The 16,565-nt window shown below is 35.7% G+C and overlaps 2 protein-coding genes across 3 annotated transcripts in view; both read right to left on the minus strand.

Moving 5' to 3' along the window:
* Positions 1 to 3,248: 3,248 nt before the first annotated feature.
* On the minus strand, positions 3,249 to 7,323 carry LOC130441579 (putative defense protein 3). The gene is made up of 4 exons (XM_056775312.1): positions 7,288 to 7,323; positions 6,888 to 7,200; positions 4,352 to 4,440; positions 3,249 to 3,372 (listed from the first exon to the last, which is right to left on the minus strand). Exons 2-4 carry the CDS (start codon positions 7,197 to 7,199, stop codon positions 3,303 to 3,305), a joined length of 471 nt encoding a protein of 156 aa, XP_056631290.1. The 5' UTR covers position 7,200; positions 7,288 to 7,323; the 3' UTR covers positions 3,249 to 3,302.
* A 5,855-nt stretch (positions 7,324 to 13,178) lies between these two features.
* The window catches only part of LOC130441580 (serine/threonine-protein phosphatase 1 regulatory subunit 10-like), a 34,146-nt gene continuing 30,759 nt past the window's right edge, over positions 13,179 to 16,565 (minus strand). For both annotated transcript variants that reach the window (XM_056775314.1, XM_056775313.1), the window contains exon 5: positions 13,179 to 14,997. In XM_056775314.1, the coding sequence (XP_056631292.1) occupies positions 13,490 to 14,997 (1,508 nt within the window). In that variant the 3' untranslated portion in view covers positions 13,179 to 13,489. The remainder of the gene's footprint in view (positions 14,998 to 16,565) is intronic.

Consider the following 16,565-nt stretch of genomic DNA (forward strand, 5'->3'; position numbering starts at 1 on the left):
AAAATCAAGAAAAATGGTCTCACATGTCGAAGAAAAAACCATCGTTTCACCAAGACAATGCACCTAATCACTAATCGATGGCAACGATGGTTAAATTGAACGAATTACTCTTCGAATTGTTTCCTCATCCACCGTATAGTGCAGATCTGGCCCCCTGATCCCAAAAAATGCGAGCCGGCAAGAAATTAAGTTCAAATGAAGAAGGAATTGCTGAAACTGAAGCCTATGTTGAAGAAAAAGACAAATCCTTCTACGAGCACGGCATCGAGAAATTAGAGAAGCGTTGGAATGATGAATATTAATAAATAGAATCGATTTTTGGGAAACAAAATTGTTTTTATTAGTTAATCACACGAATTATTGAGTGATCAGGATCAGAACGTATATAAGAAATTGATTTCTGTCACATTCCACTACATAACCTTGAAAAAACATTCTGTTATTTGAAAATTTTGACTAGTTAGCAAATATAAATTTAAATCAAACAAACACGAACGACTTAGACATAAACAAAATATTTGAGATACCAATAATTTATGTCAATCTTGATGATTGTTTTTTGTGTATATAGCAAGCGAAAATAATCGTGCAAAATATGTTTGTAAGATCACCTTGATTTAAGGTGGTTTTGACTTTCGCTCCGAATGCGAATTTATGTGAAATTCATATTTATACTATTAGGCCGGTCAAATTAACTCTAAAAATAGCTACTCTAAGCAAAACCATTCGTATTCCGGATACCGGAGTGACGAATCTGTTTCGAAAAAGGGCTTTAATCGTTTAAAAAATGATGGGATAGACTTTGGATTGTATTAATCTTCAAAAAGATAAGATGAAGATAAGATGTTAAAAAATAAATTTATTTGTCATCAGAGCAACGTACTTTCTCATATTTCGTAAACCGCCATGATTAAAATTCACGATTTATACTTCGAATTAGTCGACCACCCACAGTTTTCACCAGATGTAGCTCCCAGCGAATTTTTCCTATTTCCTAACCTTAAAATTTCGATATTTTTCATCGGGCGAAGACCTTATCTAAAACGTTAAAGTATATTTTGAATACAGGGTGTCCCACGACGAGTTAAAACTATCTGTATAAGGCAAAATACTTGTAGTAAAATCATAAAAATTTCTAGGTTTGGGTTTTCGGATACGATCTTTTTAACTAAAATATTTTCAAAGATGGAAGACTTCCGGTTCTACCGTAACTTTGTTATTTTTAATAGAACACTCTGTATATTAATACATTTTTGAAATCTACGTAAAATTTGAGTACACTTTTGTCTAGGAATTTTTTTTCGAAAAATACATACTTTTTGATTTATTAATTTTTTTGTAAAAAATTTGACCGTTGCAGGCCCTTATAAATTATTTTTTTACGAGGATATTCTTAAAGATATGAAAATGGTTTCTGTTTGGTTACTTTTAACAAAGTCAAATGTATCTGAATCAATGTTAAAAAATTCTTCATTTTATACAGGGTGTGTACAAAGTTTAACTTAATAAATATCAAATTTATTTATTTTTTTAAATAGAACCAGCTGGTTTTTTCTATTTTAATGCATTCAGGTTTAAAAAATGAGGCAAATTCATGTATACTTTCCTATATCTAAACCTTACCGTTATCCAGATATTAGATGTTTTCTGTAAATATTATAAGTTAAATTTTGAACACTTTTTATACACATCCTGTATAAAATGAAAAATTTTTCAAAATAGATTCAAATACGTCCGACTTTGTTAAAAGCAACTGAATAGAAACCATTTTCATATCTTTAAGCGTATCCTAGTAAAAAAATAATTTGCAATGGTCTAATTTTTTACAAAAAAATTAATATTTCAAAAAGTATGCATTTTTCCAAAAAAGTTTTTAGACAAAAGTTTACTAAAATTTTACGTAGATTTCAAAAATATATTAATATACAGGGTGCTCTGGTCAAAATAACAAAGTTACAGTCGATTTCCGGTAGAACCGGAAGTCGGCCATCTTTGAAAATATTTTAATTAAAAAGACCGTATCCGAAAACCCAAACGTAGAAATTTTCATGATTTTACTATAAGTATTTCGCCATATATACAGATAATTTTAACTCGTCGTGGGACATCCTGTATATTCTATGAAAAATATTGTATATCGAAAATAATTGATGATTTGATAGTAACGAAACGTAATTTTCAAGCTGAGCTCTTGTGATTTTTCAAGGACTACGTCGAGTTACGAGTGCGAAATAATAATCGATTATTTTCGATTGTTTGAGCGATATTATATAATGAATACCAAACGCTTTTATACAGAGTGTGTTCAGAAGTGTTTAAGATCCAATCGCTTCTTTTATTTCTAAACTTCAAGCTATTCACCGAACTATATTAGAAAGGACTTATAAAATTAATTAATACCAGTCAATTTTGTAATGCTGTCTTCATTCACCTACATTAGAAAACACTAAACTTTTGATGGAAAAGGTTGATACATGTCGTGAAATATGAGAATTTACTTTACGAAAGACATGATATATAACAAACTAAATCGATGTCATAGATTGTTGTAAATTGTTTTAGAAATCGTTTTGGCTTAATCCGAACCGATAACTAGAAGATACATCCTTAAGCCTTTTGTTAGACTAAGCATAAGTTGATATTTAACAGAGCAGCGATCTGTCAAAAGACTGACCACCATTTTCTGGATATCTCGAGATGTTCTGCAGACTTCTTAGCTGATATAGTTGCGATTCTTCAGCAATCTCTTCAGTTCGTTGTTGATGTTTTTCGTCCACAAATGCCCAAACCAGCATCTTTTGTTAGCTTGCAATTCAATCTTGCGGAAAAACTTTATCCATCATTCTACACATTTGATTTGTCTTTCTATAGCACCTTTATCAATTCTAGAATCATTAGTAGGTCTGTCGTATTCCTTGCCGTCAATTTTTTATTTGGATTAGCCTATGCTTTCTACTTTATTCACCACGTGGTGTAGAGGAGGCAGGTTTAGCAGCGCCTCTATTATTGAAATCAACTAATTTAGGTATCGCGGACGGTCTGGAATGCTGCTGGTGCATAAATGACGAAGAAATTACAGATTACGTCATCGATAGAGCCCATCATCCACAGCCACGAGGCTCAAATACTTGGACAAGGTTTCAGTCTTCTGTAGTTTAGAGTAGGATGGGTTTCTGATAAAAAAATATTATATAACGTAATATATAATTTATTTAAAATAAAATAAAAACAAAAAAACAATACAGTGCCCCAAACTTCAACAGTGTACGGTTATGGTACAATTTGTTTTTCAACCAACAAAATTAAACGACAGTTATAGTTTCAGTAGGTTTCTTAGTCCAAAATATGAGGCCATCTTTAGCTATAGTAACGCTAAAAAAATTAAAACACATTAAGCTCCAAACAGAGCTAATTTAAAGATTATACACTATAAAAAATGTTGATTTGAATTACTATCTAACGGCAAAGCAACTTAATATAGCTAATTAAATCCTGTTTCTTATTTCGGGATCCATAGGCGTTAGATCGGGTGACCGTGGAGGCCATGTAACACAAACTCTATCAATAGACCGCTTGTAGTCAATCCATCTTACTGAAAACTGTACTCAGGTCCAGCTGACAAAGAAGCCGGTGCTAAAGAGTAGCACTAACAGTTGTAGACTCATAAACTTTCCACCAATAAGACTTTCAATTCAAGATAATCAAGTTACATATCATCGTATGAGGATTGACCACAACTGTTGTCACAAAACCAAATTGACCTTGTTGTAACATGACTAATGTGGATGTCTGCTTGCTGATCTTCTGGTGGTTAACATCTACTTGAATGCTTGTCTCCGTCAACGTCTTCTAATCCGTATCCATCTGACTACATCTGTTATCTTCGTAAACCTGTATGATTTTAGAACTGCGTTTTCAGATCTACTTGAGAGGAAATGGCTAGTCGCGTCCCAAGCTTGTTGTAAAAGACCTAACCACATCAGTGTACAACATCTTCTTGTATGGTACAAAGATATTGGTTTTCTGATACTGCGCTGGTTGTTGGAAGAATGGTAGAACTATTCCGGATCTCTGGACATTGGATTGGACTCAGGGGAAGTGAAATTGCCGATGACTTACAGAAATACCTACTGTAGAGGTGATGCAGATACTCTGGCAGATACCCGGAGGTTTCTGTAGATCCTTTTTGAGCCACGACGAAGGGATTATCCGGGCGATTAGAATAATGGAAACCAACAATGTTTAAAGTACACGCTGTTGCCGGTTTTATATTTCATAATAGCAATCTTCTTCGATTTCGAAATGATCTACATTTGTTTTTATAAATTATTTAAAGGAAATTTTAACTTACACAACAACATATGTTCCCGGTACAGTTGGGGCTTTCCACAGAAATGTTTTGTTACTTTTAACTGCAGAATTTTTGTGAGTTAAGCCGCTCTGTAATAAATAATTGTAATTCATCATTAAAGACGTATGGAATTAGGATAAGGCGTTGGCCGCCGTAAAACTTAAGTGAACACAAACTGTAAAATAAAACATGGCGCGTGCCTAATCTCTAGGAGCAGCGTAGCTCCGCTAGTGGTGATTTCGGTTTCGGTAAAATCCGTTCGCTGTAATGACGATTGAATTTCTCCCTATGGTTTTTGTAAGTGAGAAATATAAGCGGGTGTCAGGAAACAGTGTGGAAGGTAGAGGAATGTAGGTATGTTGGTAGACCCTCAAACGTACCACCGCGTATATAGAGAGGTTTAATTCAATTGCATGCTGTTGTAAAATAAAGAAGGTAACTTGTAATCCCCTGTTGACCTGGGGTCGATCATGTTTATTTTCTTATTTAAAATTAGCAACATTGCACGAATGTAACCCAGACAGAGATACAACCTCTTGTGTTGGGAATCATAGGTTTGCCTACCTGACTTTGATTTATTGTTGTATTCGTCACGATTTATTGTACATTGACCGCTTCTTATGGGAAGCAACGACATAGTTAAGCGATTCCAAGTGTTCCTTAGATACTTGAAGTTTCATTAACGTATCAAATTAGTTAATGTGACTCTAACAACCAAAAATGTAAGTATTTATAGCTTTTGTGTACAATAGGATTTTGGTATTCAAAGCGGTTTGTAAACAAATATAGTTTAGCATTCGTCAGGTACGGTAGTCGGATAATTGAAACATTTAATTAGTTATTTTCTTGGAAAATATATAGTTTTCAGTCATTCAGATCGATAATATTAAATTTATTATCATTTCCTCAAATTTAAATTACAAATTCCCAACCTCTTGTTTTTTTTTTAAATCGTAATAAGCAAATAAATAAAGGTACGAGTTCATTCATTACATTTTTTTTCCTTTTCATCGTAACTGTTTATTCACGACCCTGAAACTTTGCTTTGTCATTATATCGAACATGAATAATAAAATTTTTAATCACAATAATATGAATAAGCAGATTCGTTTTTCTTAAAATTAAAAGGTGGAAACATACGAAGATAAGTTATAAATTGGGAAAAAACAATTTATTATGACCTCCGAATTCTTATACCGAACTGGTTTTCATAAAAATTCAGAATTGAACTCCCCCAAATCAGAAAATATACGAGGTCCGGCTATTAAATAACGAGACTGGTTACGAAAAAGGGTTTTATTATAAAAATTATTCTAAATTCAATATATGCCCCTCCCATCGCCACACACCTTTCCATACGTTTTTTCCATTGATCGAAACAGTGCTGGAAGTCTTCTTTGATTAGTGCCTTTAAGAGCTCTGCTTTACCGCTTCCATCGACTCAAACCGACGCCCTTTCAAAGCAGATTTTATCTTCGGAAACAAAAAAAGTCGCACGGTGCCAAATCTGGTGAGTACGTGCACTGGAGTGCGCTTACTGGCCAAATACTGATTCACAGATAGCGCGTTATGGACAGGTGCGTTGTCCTGGTGCAAAATCGGGTCGTTTTCATAAACTCTTAATCGCAGTGTTGCCAAAATTGACAAATAGTGAATCTGGTTAACAGTCTGTCCCTCTGAAATCCATTCAGTCTTCAGGATATCGTAAATTTCCAAAAAAAAAAACGATCAACGTTACCTTGAATTTTGATTTGCTCTATCAGCCTTCACTAAAGCACTTACACAACTAAAAAACACAAGCACGAGATAGAGAATTGTCCCCGTAGGCCTTTTGCAACAATTTATAGCACTCAGTTGGAGTTTTTATTTCGATTCAAGGAGAAATTTGAGATTGATACGGTTATTCAATAGCCAGACCTCGTATATGCTTAAATTTAATTTTTTTTTCGAACTAAACAAACTAAAACAAAAAATAGTCATAGATCGAAAGTTTTTTCGAGAAAAAATTACTTTTTATACAGGCTTCTGATGAGATTCAATCTAAAAACCATGGTACCAAGCCACGTCCACGAATCATTAAGTTGTAGTAGCTATTTTACATTTAAAAACCTCATTTGGACAAAATTTCTCTCAAATAGTTTATTCTACAAAAATCGTTATGGAATTTGTGGAATTATGTTAATTTGATCAGAAATACTATTACGGAATGAGAAAATTGCAATTCTGTTTCATAAAAAAATCAAAATTAAATGTTTTACCAATTCTTTATTGAATCCTCAAAAAGGGGAAAGGTTGATGGGTTCGTTGAAAGTTATTAAAAATTCGAATGGAAAATTCCATCTAAAGAAACAGACGAAAAACAAACTAGAAGAGTAAATTTTAAAAATTAAAAAAATTATATGATTTTGTAAACTGATTAAATAGTTTGTTAACGACCAAAAATTTTTCGTTCAGTGTTCACCAGTGGCGTATTTTTAGGTCTGGGTATCGCCGAAAAATTGAAACAATTATTCGTAGAAAAACATCGGGATTTTACCTTTTTAATTCCATGGCAGTTGATAGTTTGGAAATAATTTTCTGTCTTATTCAAAACAAAACTCCCGGAAGCTTTATTTCCCTTCCTAACTTCCACTATTAGCCCTTTATACGGCCCATCGATTCCAATTTCAACAGTTTCTCCCGGTTTTACTTTCGGTTTGTCTATGGAAATTTTGTAGGGCATTTTGGAAGTTTGTGCATTAACTAGATGAAAGGGCTCCATTCCGTCACAAACCCAATCGGGCGCACCACGAGAAAATCCATGGGTATTGCATAGAAATAACAGTATTATCAAAAGTAGTTTCAACATTCTAAAAAATTCAATTGAACCGAAAGCATAAAAATTATTCGGAAAATATTTTTTTAATACTTTTCACAATTATATGTAAAATAGTTACCTCAAATCAAGAGCTCACAATTCGAAGGACACCTCGATAGCTACTAAGAAGAAATGGTGTCTTTGGTAAGTAGTTACTCGTCCAAGGTCATCGACAGATTTCATAATTTTATAAAAGTCAACAGCAAATGAAAGGCCACAGTAAAATGATCACATTTTACGGAACAAAAAGTTCCGTTTTTACATGCACACTCAATATAATTCGTAAAAAAAATTGATTTTTATTAAATAAATTATCTTTTACGTTCTTAGATGCATCCTTGGAAATTCGTTTAAGCAGATGTTACCTCGTTTACTTATTCAGCCGACAATTTAATCCATTTAAGTTTTTTTAAACCTTCAATAGTCCTTCCTTGTACCTAATATTTCAAAGCAAATAAGCGATTTCAATAAAAATATCGATATTTTCCACATAATGAAAATAACAAAAGTTAAACTTCATTTCATAAATTTAGTGTCAAGTCTTTTTAAAAATATTCGCCTAGGTACGGTCCTAGACGAATATTTTCCTCCCATTTTTAACACTAGGGGAAAATGAAGATAGATCGGAGCCTTTAGGTCCATTGTGCTCTATGTTAGTGCTGATCATCGTTTCGCAGCCCACTTTCCAGTTCGGGAGTACTGAGAACTCCAATATTCATGCTGACTCACAATGGAATTGGACTGTAGCCTTAAAATCTATTGTGCACTCTTTCTAGACTACATTGGCGATTGATACATAGATAGTGAGGGGATACAATGACCTTAAGGTCTAGTGTGCTCTCCATGAGAAGCATCAGAGCTGTTTTTCGTTTTACAGCTTGCTTTCCAGTATCTGTGCCAGCTTACAACGAAGATAGATGAATAGATTGTAAAGACATACATTGGACTGTATCCTCAAGGCTTATATTGTACTCTAAAAGAGCAGTTTTTTGTTTCATAGCCCACTTTCCAGTTCGGGAGTACTAACGAACTCCAATATTGATGCTGACTCACAATGGAATTGGACTGTAGCCTTAAAATCTATTGTGCACTCTTTCTAGACTACATTGGCGATTGATACATAGATAGTGAGGGGACACAATGACCTTAAGGTCTAGTGTGCTCTCCATGAGAAGCATCAGAGCTGTTTTTCGTTTTACAGCTTGCTTTCCAGTATCTGTGCCAGCTTACAACGAAGATAGATGAATAGATTGTAAAGACATACATTGGACTGTATCCTCAAGGCTTATATTGTACTCTAAAAGAGCAGTTTTTTGTTTCATAGCCCACTTTCCAGTTCGGGAGTACTAACGAACTCCAATATTGATGCTGACTCACAATGGAATTGGACTGTAGCCTTAAAATCTATTGTGCACTCTTTCTAGCCTACATTGATGATTGATACATAGATAGTGAGGGGACACAATGACCTTAAGGTCTAGTGTGCTCTCCATGAGAAGCATCAGAGCTGTTTTTCGTTTTACAGCTTGCTTTCCAGTATCTGTGCCAGCTTACAACGAATACAGATGAATAGATTGTAAAGACATACATTGGACTGTATCCTCAAGGCTTATATTGTACTCTAAAAGAGCAGTTTTTTGTTTCATAGCCCACTTTCCAGTTCGGGAGTACTAACGAACTCCAATATTGATGCTGACTCACAATGGAATTGGACTGTAGCCTTAAAATCTATTGTGCACTCTTTCTAGCCTACATTGATGATTGATACATAGATAGTGAGGGGACACAATGACCTTAAGGTCTAGTGTGCTCTCCATGAGAAGCATCAGAGCTGTTTTTCGTTTTACAGCTTGCTTTCCAGTATCTGTGCCAGCTTACAACGAATACAGATGAATAGATTGTAAAGACATACATTGGACTGTATCCTCAAGGCTTATATTGTACTCTAAAAGAGCAGTTTTTTGTTTCATAGCCCACTTTCCAGTTCGGGAGTACTAACGAACTCCAATATTGATGCTGACTCACAATGGAATTGGACTGTAGCCTTAAAATCTATTGTGCACTCTTTCTAGCCTACATTGATGATTGATACATAGATAGTGAGGGGACACAATGACCTTAAGGTCTAGTGTGCTCTCCATGAGAAGCATCAGAGCTGTTTTTCGTTTTACAGCTTGCTTTCCAGTATCTGTGCCAGCTTACAACGAATACAGATGAATAGATTGTAAAGACATACATTGGACTGTATCCTCAAGGCTTATATTGTACTCTAAAAGAGCAGTTTTTTGTTTCATAGCCCACTTTCCAGTTCGGGAGTACTAACGAACTCCAATATTGATGCTGACTCACAATGGAATTGGACTGTAGCCTTAAAATCTATTGTGCACTCTTTCTAGACTACATTGGCGATTGATACATAGATAGTGAGGGGACACAATGACCTTAAGGTCTAGTGTGCTCTCCATGAGAAGCATCAGAGCTGTTTTTCGTTTTACAGCTTGCTTTCCAGTATCTGTGCCAGCTTACAACGAAGATAGATGAATAGATTGTAAAGACATACATTGGACTGTATCCTCAAGGCTTATATTGTACTCTAAAAGAGCAGTTTTTTGTTTCATAGCCCACTTTCCAGTTCGGGAGTACTAACGAACTCCAATATTGATGCTGACTCACAATGGAATTGGACTGTAGCCTTAAAATCTATTGTGCACTCTTTCTAGCCTACATTGATGATTGATACATAGATAGTGAGGGGACACAATGACCTTAAGGTCTAGTGTGCTCTCCATGAGAAGCATCAGAGCTGTTTTTCGTTTTACAGCTTGCTTTCCAGTATCTGTGCCAGCTTACAACGAATACAGATGAATAGATTGTAAAGACATACATTGGACTGTATCCTCAAGGCTTATATTGTACTCTAAAAGAGCAGTTTTTTGTTTCATAGCCCACTTTCCAGTTCGGGAGTACTAACGAACTCCAATATTGATGCTGACTCACAATGGAATTGGACTGTAGCCTTAAAATCTATTGTGCACTCTTTCTAGCCTACATTGATGATTGATACATAGATAGTGAGGGGACACAATGACCTTAAGGTCTAGTGTGCTCTCCATGAGAAGCATCAGAGCTGTTTTTCGTTTTACAGCTTGCTTTCCAGTATCTGTGCCAGCTTACAACGAATACAGATGAATAGATTGTAAAGACATACATTGGACTGTATCCTCAAGGCTTATATTGTACTCTAAAAGAGCAGTTTTTTGTTTCATAGCCCACTTTCCAGTTCGGGAGTACTAACGAACTCCAATATTGATGCTGACTCACAATGGAATTGGACTGTAGCCTTAAAATCTATTGTGCACTCTTTCTAGCCTACATTGATGATTGATACATAGATAGTGAGGGGACACAATGACCTTAAGGTCTAGTGTGCTCTCCATGAGAAGCATCAGAGCTGTTTTTCGTTTTACAGCTTGCTTTCCAGTATCTGTGCCAGCTTACAACGAATACAGATGAATAGATTGTAAAGACATACATTGGACTGTATCCTCAAGGCTTATATTGTACTCTAAAAGAGCAGTTTTTTGTTTCATAGCCCACTTTCCAGTTCGGGAGTACTAACGAACTCCAATATTGATGCTGACTCACAATGGAATTGGACTGTAGCCTTAAAATCTATTGTGCACTCTTTCTAGCCTACATTGATGATTGATACATAGATAGTGAGGGGACACAATGACCTTAAGGTCTAGTGTGCTCTCCATGAGAAGCATCAGAGCTGTTTTTCGTTTTACAGCTTGCTTTCCAGTATCTGTGCCAGCTTACAACGAATACAGATGAATAGATTGTAAAGACATACATTGGACTGTATCCTCAAGGCTTATATTGTACTCTAAAAGAGCAGTTTTTTGTTTCATAGCCCACTTTCCAGTTCGGGAGTACTAACGAACTCCAATATTGATGCTGACTCACAATGGAATTGGACTGTAGCCTTAAAATCTATTGTGCACTCTTTCTAGCCTACATTGATGATTGATACATAGATAGTGAGGGGACACAATGACCTTAAGGTCTAGTGTGCTCTCCATGAGAAGCATCAGAGCTGTTTTTCGTTTTACAGCTTGCTTTCCAGTATCTGTGCCAGCTTACAACGAATACAGATGAATAGATTGTAAAGACATACATTGGACTGTATCCTCAAGGCTTATATTGTACTCTAAAAGAGCAGTTTTTTGTTTCATAGCCCACTTTCCAGTTCGGGAGTACTAACGAACTCCAATATTGATGCTGACTCACAATGGAATTGGACTGTAGCCTTAAAATCTATTGTGCACTCTTTCTAGCCTACATTGACGATTGATACATAGATAGTGAGGGACACAATGACCTTAAGGTCTAGTGTGCTCTCCATGAGAAGCATCAGAGCTGTTTTTCGTTTTACAGCTTGCTTTCCAGTATCTGTGCCAGCTTACAACGAAGATAGATGAATAGATTGTAAAGACATACATTGGACTGTATCCTCAAGGCTTATATTGTACTCTAAATGAGCAGTTTTTTGTTTCATAGCCCACTTTCCAGTTCGGGAGTACTACTAACGAACTCCAATATTGATGCTGACTCACAATGGAATTGGACTGTAGCCTTAAAATCAATTGTGCACTCTTTCTAGACTACATTGGCGATAGATAGATAGATAGTGAGGGGATACAATGACCTTAAGGTCTAGTATGCTCTCCATTAGAGGCACCACAGCTGTTTTTTGTTTCACAGCCCGCTTTCCAGTTTGAGAGTACCAACGAATTCCAATATTCATGCTGACTCACAATGGACTTGGACTGTAGCCTTAAAATCTATTGTGCACTCTTTCTAGCTTACATAGACGATAGATAGATAGATAGTGAGGGGATACAATGGCCTTAAGGTCTAGTATGCTCTCCATCAGAGGCACCACAGCTGTTTTTCGTTTCACAGCTCTGATTGTAAAGAGATACATTGGACTGTATCCTCAAAACTTATATTGTACTCTAAAAGAGCTGTTTTTTAGTAAGAGGACAGCCCAGACTGTAACCTTAAGGTTGCTTTCCAGTTTAAGAATGCTACCGATTCCATTATCTGTGACAAGAACTAAGTAAAATGGAGTTTAATTCCCTTCTCCACGGGTCTTTCTTGAGTCCTATAGTCCTATAAGGAAATTAGTGATGTTGGGCTGTTAGTTCTCAATGATATTCTTCTTTTTTATTTCCTTAATGTTCCATCTTATCTCAGATTACTAAGATAGCACGTAATGGATTCTTTGAACCAAATAATCAGATGAAAATTAACTTTGTATACTTATTTCGGACCGACGATAATAATTTAACAAATTCGAAGGATCGTCCTTACCAGGTCAACACGAGAGATATAACGGGAATTTTTGATCTTGATTCTTATTCACTTCAAATGATCAGATAGATTCGAATTTTGCATAATGGTTTGTACCGATGATAATTTGATAAATTCGTGTCATTATTCTTGTCAGGATCATTAGGTTAACATGTAAAGAAATTTTTGAACTAAACTTTTACCCATTTCAGAAGTTCAAATAGGTTCAAAATTTTGCACAAGTCTCAATGACCTTCGACACTACGATAATTTGATAAATTCGTTTGATTATCCATACCAAGAACAAGGTAAACGTGTAGAGAATTAATTCTTTGGGCCAGATTTTTTCCAACATACGATGATCAAATAAGTTCGAAATGTTTCACGTCATCTAAGACATTATAATAATTTAATAAATTTACGTGATTATCTTCACCAGGTAATTATGAAAGCATGTAAAGAAATCTTTGTTAAATTTTGGTTACCTGCTTTGGACCGATCATCAGTTATCCTTGACAGCAGTACCAATTTACTAAATTTGTCCTCGTGTCCTTATCCAGATCGGATCCAGTACACTAGTTATTCGGGTTCAAATAAATAAAACAAAAAAAATTAATATCAACAAAAAGTTTTATGTTTAATGTAAAAAATCATACCTCCGTATATGTACAAACATTTACAAAATTACGATATTTGATAAGTCACTTAAAATCCTATACAATTCGTAAAAAAAATACACATGTATAAAAAAAGGTATGTCCACGGGACATAATAATCATATCACAATAAATTAATTATTCGGACGCCTTTCAACATCCCCTTTTTTAAATAAAATTTGAACTTTCTCAACTCGGGAGTGTTCCACACTCGAATATATCACAATTAAATTGCTTTTGATGCCACGTGAATACGCCACAAATAGTTTACGGGTGGATAAACGCGCAATTATCTCCGTTCCGGCAATAACCGTGATTCTGAATGTTTTTACACAACCTACCACCTCGATTTCCACCTCCCCCTCGTCGCCAATTATTACCGCCGCCGCCGCCGCCGCCTCGCGAGTCCTTCATACGCACCCAGTTACCGTTGTCTTTTCCACCGCCTCTACCCCCACGTCGGAAACCACCTCTATGATGCAATCGATTATCCCGAAAGTGATTTGGTGGGAACATGTTGTTGGGAGGACCGTTCGGATTACCGTACATTGGAAAGTCCGGTTCGGGACCGGGTCCTGGTCCGTATCCATCGGACATCGGACCACCACCTTGGTACATGTTGGGATTCATCTGATTCATCATAAGGTCGTTGGGTGCCATCATATTTGGAGGACCCATCATATCGTTAGGCATTATATTAGGAGGAACAAAGTTATTTGGAACTTGTGGTACCATCGGACCGCCCGGAACTGGGAATCTTGGAGCCATATTCGGGAAATTTGTTGGTGGCATGGTATTAAACTGCGGATTGAAAGGTACTTGCATGTTAGGATATACCATAGGCATTTGGGGTTCGGGTAATGGAGCGTTGCCTTTTGGTTCGGGCCACGGCGTAGTCCTCAGATCGATTTCGTGACTATCGGGATCTTCTAACGTTATAATTACTGGATCGCTCATCTGGTGATTTTCCGGGATAGGTTCTTCGGGACTATCGGGAATTTTTCTTTTATCGAAGTAAAGAGCTTGAAGTACACTTTTTTCGCGAGCGAACTGAATGTCTTTTTCCAAACTTCTTGAACCAGGCGTTACTAAAGGATCCGGCAATTCAATTTCGAAAGGTATCCTCCATCTGATTTGAGTTTCCATCAGATCCTCACCGCCTACTTTCCTACATAGCTGCAAAGCTTCCCTCTCGTTAGATATATCCATTTTAGCCATGTCATTGAAAGCTTTTGTAACATTAACTCTTTCTGTTTCGTCCAATTCGAAATATTTTATTTCGACTAGATCGTTATCGTTTTTCCACGATATCGATTTCTTCGGTCCTTTCCGCTTGGAATACAAAAGTACGCCTTTAATCCCGCCGTCGATGTTCATTTTTTTTATTTCTTCGGGATCGTCTTCAGTCGGAGTAACAGCTCTTGGAGATGATATTTCATTTTCTTTATTTTCTGATGTTATTGATGCTACGCTCTCGTCGAGGTTCTCTGGATGTTCTTCGATACCGTTTTCTTCGGGTGTCTCTTTATTTTCTTCGGATAGAGTGTCTTGATAAAAGTTAATAGGTGCTATATTCTTCAAACCGATAGGTGGACTAGCCGGATCTTGCGTTGCTGGTTGGGTTGTCGTAGTAGCTGAATCATGGGATGGAGACGTAGACGGTGACGTGGGAGTTTCTTTCGAAATACTCGGTTTTCGTTTTCTTTTTTTTGTTTCTTTTTTCGATGTAGCTGCGGTGAGTGCGTTGTTGAACAAATCGCTTTCTTGAAGCATAGCTGTAACAAGAAATCCAAATATAAAACAAACGGAATTAGCAATGGATGGATAATGAATAAATTATATATAAAAAAAAATAGTGACACATAAAAAAAGGAAATGGCAGTATAGAGTATCGATAAATTGGGAAAAAAATTTGCAATAAAAAACAATTTTATTGGTAAAAAATTTCTTCAATTCCATCTTCCTTTGAGATTTTGACCAGTTTATTTATAAAAATTCATTTTAACGGATTCTATGATACAAGTTGGTTCTTCGTGAAATTTTATATAAAGATTATGACTACGATATGTGGTAAAAACTACCCTCGTGGGTTATCAACAAGTCAGTTTGCTACCGGAACTGCTTCAAACCTCAAAGTCAATTTATAAACTTGCACGCTCGCGTTGCCGCCCCCGGTTTGCATTCAAAATAAATTAAACAGATTACAAAGTGTGATTTATAAACACAAACGATCGCGCTCGCGTTCCAACTCCTATACAACTTAGGCTCGAGCGTCAGCGCGAGCGCAAACGGACGAGCTTATAAACCCAGCTTTAGTTTCTTTGAACATTCCGTCTTATTATTTTGAAAACGATTTGTGAAAAATTCACACATAAACATGAAGAAATCTTGGTTTGATTAAAACGTCCTTTGTGAAAAACCAAAAATATTCCCTAATTTTGATATGATATCCGAATCGTAACATTTAAGACACCGTTCCACAAACGAGGAATTGTCATTTTCTTTATTCCGAAGAAACCACTTCAAGTAGAAATCGGTATCCTCAGCGGTCGAGTGTGAAAGCCCTTAGTCCCTTCGAAACTCTCGCGACAGACTAAGCGAGTTCACCGCCCACACTCTCGCATTCACGTTTCCTCGTAGAGAGTGTGGATCGAGGATTTGGTAACAGAGAGGAAATTACAGTTTTTAAAATTCTAGAAATGCGTCCAGTTACAGATCCAGCGATGGAATAAGAGTTTGGCTAATCCAGATATATAATCCAAATTTTTATAGTGTGAATATAAAAAGTGATTTAACGTGTTTACTATGACACCTTATAAAAAAAAAATTTATCGATCAATTTTTAATACTTAATGTGGTTTTTGGTTTAAAGTTTGGAAGAATTTGGGTTTAGTTTCGAAGTTAATTTACGTAAACAGCATGTAATCAATAAATACGTTCTAATAATTTTATATAACTACAACGAAGTGAAGAAATATTAGGTTCTCGATTTAAATCTAGACAACAACGTTGCCAAATATGATTATCAACGTAAATTTATTCGTAAAGGTTGGGAATTTTTCGTAGAAACACTTTAAATTCTGAATAAACACGTTTTTTTACGAGTTCAGATGGAATATTTGATGTCACATAAATCTCTAAAAAACCTCGAATTAAGAAACGTTTTAAAAAAATTAATATTAAACAATGGGAATAAATAAATTAGGTTTAGATAAAAAAATTAGAAATTACAACTTGAAGGATTGGAAATGAATAAAGATGTGGTTCAAAATAAAAGGGAAACAAAGTTAAAGCAAAATGAACTTATTCCAAATGGAAATTTGATGGTAGGGGCACTAAAATA

The sequence above is a fragment of the Diorhabda sublineata genome, chromosome 3, assembly GCF_026230105.1.
Source record: "Diorhabda sublineata isolate icDioSubl1.1 chromosome 3, icDioSubl1.1, whole genome shotgun sequence".
NCBI classification, from domain to species: domain Eukaryota; kingdom Metazoa; phylum Arthropoda; class Insecta; order Coleoptera; family Chrysomelidae; genus Diorhabda; species Diorhabda sublineata.